Raw genomic sequence first — 10,561 nt, forward strand, 5'->3', positions numbered from 1 at the left:
CCATACCCCTGTAAAAAAAAAAAAAATAAAATAAAAAAATTGGGGTATATTTACCTTCCGGCGTCCCGCGCTGCATTCCCGGCCTAAGCGTTCCCAGTAATGCCTTGCGGCAAGGCCCTGTGATGACGTAGTCTCGCGAGATCGCTATAGCAACGCGAGACTACGTCATCACAGGTCTCGCAAGGCATCGCTGGGAACGCTGAGGCCCGGGATGGCAGCGCGGGACGCCGGAAGGTAAATATACCCCGATTTTTTTTTATTTTTTTTTAGCATTTTAACATTCTATCTTTTACTATTGATGCCGCATAGGCGGCCTCAATAGTAAAAACCTGGTCACACTTGTCAAACACTATGTTTGACGAGTGTGACCAACCTGTCAATCACTTTCCAAGCGATGCTTCAAATCGCTTGGAAAGTGCTTGAATATCGCACGCGAAAGTCGCGGCAAAATCGCTCGAAAAAAACGCGCGATTTCTGGGAAGGAGTCCGGTTTTCTATGTTCGTTTTAACACGCAACGTGGGCACATAGCCTTACAGTTCCAGCAAAGTGAATAGGCAGCGTAAACTAAACTAGGTGTTTTTAACCCCTTCACCCCCAAGGGTGGTTTGCACGTTCATGACCGGGCCAATTTTTACAATTCTGGCCACTGTACCTTTATGAGGTCATAACTCTGGAACGCTTCCATGGATCCCGGTGATTCTGACATTGTTTTCTCGTGACATATTGTACTTCATGTTAGTGGTAAAATATCATTCAAATAACTTGCGTTTATTTGTGAGAAAAATGGAAATTTGGCGAAAATTTTAAAAATTTCGCAATTTTCCAACTTTGAATTTTTATGCCCTTAAATCACAGAGATATGGCACCCAAAAAACTTGATAACTAACATTTCCCACATGTTTACTTTACATCAGCACAATTTTTGAACCAAAATTTTTTTTTTTGTTAGGAAGTTATAAGGGTTAAAAGTTGACCAGCGATTTCTCATTTTTACAACACCATTTTATTTTTAGGACCACATCACATTTGAAGCCACTTTGAGGGGTCTATATGATAGAAAATACCCAAAAGTGACACCATTCTAAAAACTGCACCCCTTAAGGTGCTCAAAACCACATTCAAGAAGTTTATTAACCCTTTAGGTGCATCACAGGAATTTTTTTGAATATTTAAAAAAAAAAATGAACATCTAACTTTTTTTCATAAAAAAAAAAAAACTTCAAGTTCAATTTTTTTTATTTTACCAACGGTAACAGGAGAAATTGGACTGCAAAAGTTATTGTGCAATTTGTCCTGAGTACGCCGATACCCCACGTGGGGGTAAACCACTATTTGGCCGCATGGCAGAGCTCGGAAGGGAAGCAGCGCCATTTGACGTTTTTGGCTGGAATTGAGATCGGACACCATGTCGCGATTGGAAAACCCCCGATGTACCTAAACAGTGGAAACCCCCCACAAATGACCCCATTTTGAAAACTAGACCCCCTAAGGAACTTATCTAGATGTGAGGTGAGCACTTTGAACCCCCAAGGGCTTCACAGAAGTTTATAATGCCCGGGCATGAAAATAAAAAAATCATATTTTTTCCACAAACATGATCAATTAGTCCCCAATTTTTTTTTATTTTCCCAAGGGTAACAGGAGAAATTGAACCCCAAAAGTTGTTGTCCAATTTGTCCTGAGAACGCTGACGCCCCATATGTGGGAGAAAACTACTGTATGGACACACGTCAGGGCTCGGAAGGGAAGTAGTGACGTTTTGGAATGCAGACTTTGATGGAATGGTCTGCGGGTGTCATGTTGCCTTTGGAGAGCCCCTAATGTACCTAAACTATTGAAACTCCCCACAAGTGACCCCGTTTTGGACACTAGACCCCCCACGGAACTTATCTAGATGTGTGGTGATCACTTTGAACCCCCAATTGCTTCACAGAAGTTTATAACGCTCGGACGTGAAAATAAAAAAAAATCATTTTTTTCCACAAAAATGATATTTTTTGCCCCCAAATTTTTATTTTCCTAAGGGTAACAGGAAAAATTGGACCCCAAAAATTGTTTTGCAATTTGTCCTGAGTAGGCTGATACCCTACATGTGGGGGTAAAACACTGTTTGGGCGCATGTCAGAGCTTGGAAGGAGCACCATTTGACTTTTTCAACTCAGAATTGGCTGGAATTGAAATCAGACGCCATGTTGCATTTGGAGAGCACCTGATGTGCCCAAACAGTGGAAACCCCCAATTATAATTCCAACCCAAACCTCAACACACCCCTAACCCTAATCTCAGCCCTAACCTTAGCCGTAATGGAAAAATGGAATAAATACTTTTTTTTATTTTATTACTTTTCCCTAACTAAGGGGGTGATAACGGGGGGTTTGATTTACTATTTATGGCGGTTTTTATGTTTGGCGGCTGTCGCACGCTAAAATACGCTTTTTATTGTAAAAATAGTTTTTGCATCACCACATATTGAGAGCTATAATTTTTCCGTATTTTGACCCAGTGAGTCATGTGAGGTCTTATTTTTTGCGGGACGAGTTGACGTTTTTATTGGTACCATTTTCGGGCACGTGACATTTTTTGATCACTTTTTATTCCAATTTTTGGGACTCAGAATGAACAAAAACCAGCGTTTCATGAATTTCTTTTGGGGGGTGCGTTTACACCGTTCCGCGTGCGGTAAAATTGATAAAGGGGTTTTATTCTTCGGGTCAGTACGGTTACAGCGATACCTCTTTTAGGTCTTTTTTATGTTTTGTCGGTTTTATGCAATGAAAACTATTTTATATAAAAAATAATTATTTTTGCATCACTTTATTCTGGGAGCTATAACTTTTTTATTTTTTCGCTGATGCTGTGTGGCGGCTCGTTTTTTGCGGGACAAGATGACGTTTTCAGCGGTACCATGGATATTTATATGCGTCTTTTTGATCGCGCGTTATTACACTTTTTGTTGGGCGGTATGATAAATCATTTTTTAAGGGGCTCGCTAAAGGGGTTAACTAATGGGACAGTTTTATAGGGCGGGTCGTTACGGACGCGGCGATACCTAATATGTGTACTTTTATTGTTTTTTGTTTTTCAAAAAATGGATTTATTTGGGGGAATATTTTTTTTTTGTAATTTGGCGATTTTTTTTAAATTATTTTAACACATTTTAATTTTTTTTTTTTACTTTATTAAATAGTCCCAGGTGGGACATCACTGTTCTGTGACAGATCGCTGATCTGTCACATCACAGATCACTGTGACAGATCAGCCATCTGTCACAGGCAGTGCACAAGGCTTCCTCATGCCTGCGCTTTGCAGGCACTGAGGAAGCCAGCTTCCTGCAGGCCCCCAAAGGCCCCCGTCGCCATCTTGGATTCGGGGGCCTGCAGGAAAGGAGCCCCCGGCAGCGGCGCTGCACATTGCGCTGCCGTGGGGGGCTCAGGGAAGCACGGAGGGAGCCCCCTCCCTGCCGATGCTTCCCTTTAACCCACGGTACACCGCGATCATGTTTGATCGCGGTGTGCAAGGGGTTAACGTGTCGGGGGCGGTCCGTGACCGCCCCTGACACATTGTGCTGGGTGTCAGCTGTGATAATCAGCTGACATCCGGCCGCGATCAGCGGCGCCCACCACGTGGGCGCCGCTGATCGCGGTAGACGTACAATCCCGTCCATGGGCATAGGGGCCCGGGTCCCATGGACGGGATAGTACGTCTGATGTCAGGAAGGGGTTAAAATTCGTAACATGATAATTTCTCTTACAGTAAATATGCGTTTTATTTGCAGATTTTTCTTATAGACTTGAATGAAATGAGGAAAATCTGTCTTAAGCCCTCGTCACACGTTTTGTGACACAACAGCGATCTCACCAGGAAGATCGCTGTGTGTGACACTGACCAGCGACCGGCCCCCCTGCCGGTTATTGCTGATCGTCCTGGAAAGCCCAGGACATTTTGTTGATCGCTGGTCTCCTGCTGACCAGCACGCATCGCTGCGTGTGACAGGCGGGAGACCAGCTGTCAGCAGCACTCAGCGCTTAGAAACCCGATGTGTACCTTAGTTACCAGCTCCCTGCACCAGCGCGCTGGTAACTAAGGTACGCAGTGGGTAACTAAGCGACGTTGCCTGCTTGGCAGCTCACCAGCGATTATGTAGCGACACACCGGCGATCCTGACAAGGTAATATCGTTGTCGGGATCGCTGGTGCGTCGCTATGTGTGATGGGGCCTTAAAAAATAGTTCTACCAAAGCTATGTAACAAAATAAAGCAGTTTTATTTAAAATATGTAAGCTGTCTCTTCAGAGAGGCAGAAAACTTTAATGTGACATACCAAAACACACACACAAAAAAAGTAGAGAGACGCATGCGCCCCCCCCCAAAAAAAAAAAAATTAGAAAAAAAAAAAAAAGGCATTAATCATCAATGGCAATGAGAAAAAACTTTGTCCAACTCCACGATGTAGTGAAAAATATTATTCACTCAATAGAAATGAGGTTTAAAAGCCAGCATGAGTTACAAGGCATGCGATCGATCTACGCGTTTCGAGTGGCTAAGCACTCTTAATCATGATTAAGAATATTTTTCACTACATCGTGGAGCTGGACAAAGTTTTTTCTCATTGCCTTGGATTGTGCGCTTTGACACAGCGGTCTCGTGCTCCGATGTTGGAATGCTATGTCTGGTGAGCTGGATTTGTATCCTGATTAATCATCAATGCCTAATCAAAAAACACCTGACAACCGTAAGTGCATAAATGCTTCAGAAAGTCAGCATCAAAAAATCAAATACTCATCTTCGGAATGTCGCTCTATACACTGCCTGCACAAAAGTTGTGGACATGAGATAAGTGATTAAACATTCCCATGTCCAAATTACCATAAATGCAATTAAAGAAAATAAATTAAATGGCTAGTTTGATGGAAAAGGTATGCAAAAAAAAAAACCCCAGACATCTGGTATGCACAATTCATAAGACTGAACTATAAAACTACACCAAAAAAAGTAATCAACGGGACGTGGGAGCTGCGGCTGGCCGATCACTTTGATGACCACTTCAATGTCAGAAGGAGGGGACAGTGACTTACAGTGATTGGGCGCAAGGCTCACATGACTAACAACTGGACATAACGTGAACCCTGGGAATGCGGGTTCCTGACAGAGTACAAGTGTTTTTATTTGAATGGGAGCAAACATTCAGATTAAGGGTACCGTTACACTACGCGACGCACCACCGATCCCGACAGCGATACGACCTGGCAAGGATCGCTGGTATGTCGCTAAATGGTCGCTAGTAAGCTGCCAAACAGACAGTTTTACTCAACGACGCAGCAAAGATCCGGCGATCCGTATAACACATCCGGCGATCCGTTGTCACACAGCAGCTATTCTGACAACCCCCACCAGCGTCCCCGAGTCGCCAACGAGGTTGCTTGTCGGCATCAAACACAAAAATGCATGCTGGCCAGTGGGACACCAGCAATAAAAAAAAAAAAAATGGCCCAGGACATTCGAGCACGTTCAGCGTGATCGCAGCTGGGGCCAGGTCGCCGCTATGTGTCTCACATAGCGAGATCGCTGGAGAGGTCACTATTGCGTCACAAAGTCTGTGACGTTTCAGCGATTTCGCTACGTGAGACGGGGCCTTAAGAAGGGGTTGTCGTAGTAGAGCATAGAAATGTGGTATCACCATGGTATCAACCCAGATAATTCATTTGCATTGTTACTTGCACTACACAGTGCTTGCACAAAAGAGAAAAAAAAAACTGGCTATATACAAAAATTAGTTGGGTTTTTTTCACCTCCACTAGTATAAAAAAAAAAATTGTAATCATTATACAACATGCGGCAAAATGGCAATTACAAAAAACACAACCCATCTCATTACAAGTCAATTTGCAAACAGTTCTGCTTCAAGTGTGTGGATTTGGGGAAACCGTTGCTGCTACTGTACTGTGGAGTTTCATTCAGGAAAATCTGCAGCGTATCAGGTGTATGTTCACATGGGTCAGAGTTGTAATGTGTCGCTGACAATACTGGTGAGGGAACGCAGCCAATGAAATGGGATTGAATAAAAGATACTATTGTGGAAGTACAGTCTTATTTTCTAGTCTAAAGGTAATAGAATTTTCTTTAAATTAATCTTTAATGGTGTACAACAAGCTCACTCCTAATTAAACTTTTTTCTTCACTAATAGGAGACACTAGCCTTTACTTACAAGCACATGCTACTATAGTATAGAAAGATTAGTGGACATTTCTTAAAAATATTTATTCCTTAGGTTTTAGTGTAAGAAATATAAACGTGTACGCAGGATACCTGCTGCCTTGTGCAGACACCGAGTGCCATTAGAGCTTGTTGCAGGTAACATGGACCACTGTCTTGTAGACATGGCCATTTTTGGCATCACAGATCCAATACTAACCAGATAACAGAAAGAGCACATGAAGAGCTAGGTTCACTTGTCAGCAGGAGTGAGTGCTGCCCATCAATGCTGGAATCACTGAAAAGGTCTGTATGATCTACCCCACCTTGGAGTGACAAAGTAACTTTCCCACCACCAACAGTACACAGACAGCTCCAGGCAACCCCCCCAGGCCATTGGCACAGAGGGCTCCTGTAGCAGACTCCAGATCCACTGGGCTGCTGTAACAACTCAGGGATAAGACACTGCCGGACCAGTTATGCAGTTAAAGACCAATAATAATCTTTATATAGCGCCAACATTATCTGCAGCGCTATATATCTGCATCGCTGTCCCCAATGAGGCTCACAATCTAAATTCCCTATCAGTATGTCTTTGGAATGTGGGAGAAAACCAGAGTACCCGGAGAACATACAAACTCCTTGCAGATTTTGTCCTTGGTGGGATCTGAACCCAGGACCCCAGCACTGCAATGCTAAACACTGAGCCACTGTGCTGCCCAATCATGATAGGTTCCTGGCAGCACCTCTATCAGGCAGCTGTTTTATTCACCAAAGGGGTGAAAAGTGATGTGTGATTATTAATGATGAGATTATGGCCGGCTCATTCTTCCAGCATATGGACCCAAGTGAAACCCTTCAAGACATCACCACGGATGCTAATGTCAGAGACAAACTTCTCTATTATAAATTACGAGGTCAATAAAATAGATCTGCAGCAACTACAACACAATAGTAGAAGATCAACTGGGGGAAAGCATCACTCCGGCACCCTACGGACTGTATTATCTACCTTAGATAAACTATTACCACCCCAATGCCCTACAGACAAGACTACCATTTCCTCCAGATACTCTGACATCACCCCTGGCACCCTACCAACAGGACTGCACCACTTACCCTAGATATACTAACATCACCCCTGCGCCCTACAGCCAGGACTTCACCACTTACCCAAGATATGCTGACATTACCCCTGCGCCCTACAGAAAGGACTGCACCATTTACCTTAGACATGCTGACATCACTCCTGGCACCCTATAGACAGGACTGCACCATTTACCCTAAATATACTAACATCACCCCTGCACCACTTACCCTAGACACGCTGACATTACTCCAGTAACCTACAGACAGGACAGCACCACTTACCCAAGATATGCTGACATTACCCCTGCGCCCTACAGCCAGGACAGCACCACTTACCCAAGATATGCCGACATTACCCCTGCGCCCTAGAGACCGGACTGCACCACTAAGCCTAGATATGCTGACATGACCCCTGCGCCCTACAGACAGGACTGCACCACTAAGCCTAGATATGCTGACATGACCCCTGCGCCCTACAGACAGGACTGCACCACTAAGCCTAGATATGCTGACATGACCCCTGCGCCCTACAGACAGGACTGCACCACTTACCCTAGATATGCTGACACTACCCCTGCGCCCTACAGACAGTACTGCACCACTTACCCTAGATATGCTGACATTACCCCTGCGCCCTACAGCCAGGACTGCACTACTTACCCTAGATATGCTGACATTACCCCTGCACCCTACAGCCAGGACTGCACTACTTACCCTAGTTATGCTGACATTACCCCTGCGCCCTACAGACAGTACTGCACCACTTACCCTAGACACACTGACATTACCCCTGACACCCATAATGTGGTGGTGAACCATCTTGCTGCAAAAACTCAGGGAACGTGCCATCTTCAGTGCATTAAGAGGGAAACATGTCATCGTCGCCCCACAGAACACGCCGTCGTCACCCCACCGCCCTACAGAACATGCCGTCGTCGCTCCCCCATGGATTCCCTAAGAACATGCCCACCACCACCACGTACGCCCTACAGAACACGCAGTCATTGCGACTCCCCCCCAAAACACACCGATGTCAACCCCCTTGTGTGCCCAACACAACATGCTGATGTCGCCCCACACAGACTGCTGACATCGCCCTCCGGGTACCTTACAAAGTAGCCAATGTTGCCCCTTTGGGAGCCCTACAAAGCAGGCCGATATAGCCCCCGGTTTATGAGAACTCTGCAGGTGAAGCTCTGCCATGATCTGACAGTTACCATTGTCCTCAGGGGAGGAGCGCGCAGCACAAGTGGTGGAAATGACAGGATGCTTACCTGGACCATCACTGGAAGACAGGGCAGGGGAGGAGATCTTGGGCTTCTTGGCAGACGGTGGCCCTGGATCCACCAGGTTCTCGGCCATGGCTGCGGTGTCCGGTCGTAACGGCTGTGCTATTCGCCTGCTCACCCCAGTGACAATGAATGAGGAAAGGACTCGCTCTGGCCACTACTGCAGGGGACGGCACCGCGGCCTACAGGCTGCTGACACCGCGGAGGACGGCCGGCGCTACCCCGCACGGAGCTCCTGATGCTGAGAGCAGCCGCTCCTGGGGCCCCTGCACAGACGTCATCCTACACAAAGAAGCTCCCAGGCAAGAAAGGGACGGGACTGGTGAGGACGCGCTTACGGCCACAGGCAGGCGCACACCCGGCTCTCAGGCCCGTGGGAGGGCGGCATCGCTGCTCACTGCTTACATCGCGGGGCTCCCACTCGGAAACAAGTGCAATTAAGGCGTGCGCCCCGCGGTCAGTCCCCGCACCGGACCCTCCTCGGCCCCCTCCCGGTCTCTGCCGCCCCTCAGGCTGCAGCCGAGGCGGAGACCTGCGGCGCAGCTGCTAGCTGGGCCAACAGGGCGGAAAAACGGCTGGATGCTGTCGCGGCTCTCTAGGGATCTAATGGGTAGCGGAGCCCCGGCTCGTCATGGACTGGAGGCAGGGCGGAGCTCGTAACCACAGACGGCGGCTCCGGAGCAGATGAACAGGACACGCCCGTTCTCACTCCGTCTTTCCGGGGCTCCTGGAATCTTCTACTCTCAGCCAATTCTCCGTCCCTCACACACAAACAAAATGGCGGCTGTTGTTTCTTCACTCCGCTCGGGGAAGCTTCGGCAGCAGCAGCCGGAAACGACGCAACACGATAGTAAGGAAAAGACACGCCTCAACTAGGAGGAGTCATGCCTGGTGGGAGGGGCTTCACATAGCGTCAGCTCATTGGTTGCCTGACACAATGAAGCCCCAGAATTCAAAGCGCTCGGAGGGGCAGGTGACTGGGCCAGGACGATATCATTGGTCAGTTCAGTGCGGAGCCTCGCTTCTGTCACGCACAGCTCCGTGTTTCTTAAAGGAGAGGTGGAAGCGACTGCCCATTTTTCTTTCCTTCCGCCATATGATTGGGCTGAAAATAATATTTTGGTGAATTAATGTGTAAATGTGAAACTTGCAGAGTTCTCTCCTCACTGGGAGAGGGACATGGAATCTGCTACATCTGCGGGAGAAGGGGCTGCAAACAGCGGTAGCGGGGAATCATGGAGGGTGGGGAATAAATCTTGTCAGGTCACGGCCCGTGGCACTGCAGCCGGAGCCCTGTGATAATGGCGGCTCTTCTCTCCTACATAGCACTGGGAAGAAATGGGGTGCTGGGTCCTTACAGACAGGAAGAGGAGCAGAATGCGGGGGCGAGCACAGACCCCATATAACCAGGTGTATAGTGTATGTCTTGTGCTTGTAAGAAAGAATATATACAGATTATAGGGAAAGTGCACAGACCCCATATAACCAGGTGTATAGTGTATGTGCTGTGCATGTAAGGAAGAATACAGATTATAGGGAAAGTGCACAGACCCCATATAACCAGGTGTATAGTGTATGTGCTGTGCATGTAAGGAAGAATACAGATTATAGGGAAAGTGCACAGACCCCATATAACCAGGTGTATAGTGTATGTGCTGTGCATGTAAGGAAAAATACAGATTATAGGGAAAGTGCACAGATCCCATATAACCAGGTGTTAGGGGTTGTGACGTCTCGTGGCGAGACGAGACGTAACTCTTGGAGTGGACCCTCTGGATCGTGGCACCCACTCACCTAGGGCAAGCTGACCTAGTAAGGAGAGGACCACCCCCTATACAGGTAGTGTCAGGGGCAAGCCCAAGGGAGTGAGCCACTAAGACTGCCGAGACCAGATGGCCGGCTCACAAAAGACACAGCAGGGTTCTAGGATGTGCAAAACGTGGTCACAGGGTTCCATAAGGTGCAAGACGTAATCACAAAGACACAGAGG

General features: G+C 47.0%; 1 protein-coding gene across 4 annotated transcripts in view; it reads right to left on the reverse strand.

The window, feature by feature from the left end:
* EP300 (E1A binding protein p300) overlaps positions 1-9,418 on the reverse strand; it is a 311,109-nt gene extending 301,691 nt beyond the window's left edge. For 3 of the 4 annotated variants that reach the window (XM_073572993.1, XM_073572991.1, XM_073572992.1), the window contains exon 1: positions 8,557-9,417. In XM_073572993.1, the coding sequence (XP_073429094.1) occupies positions 8,557-8,644 (88 nt within the window). In that variant the 5' untranslated portion in view covers positions 8,645-9,417. Of the gene's footprint in view, positions 1-8,556 lie in introns of all 4 variants that reach the window. The other variant, XM_073572990.1, reaches the window with a different exon arrangement.
* Positions 9,419-10,561: the final 1,143 nt, after the last annotated feature.

Source organism: Dendrobates tinctorius, unplaced genomic scaffold, assembly GCF_039654945.1.
Source record: "Dendrobates tinctorius isolate UK_male_01 unplaced genomic scaffold, ASM3965494v1 ptg000033l, whole genome shotgun sequence".
Classification (NCBI taxonomy): domain Eukaryota; kingdom Metazoa; phylum Chordata; class Amphibia; order Anura; family Dendrobatidae; genus Dendrobates; species Dendrobates tinctorius.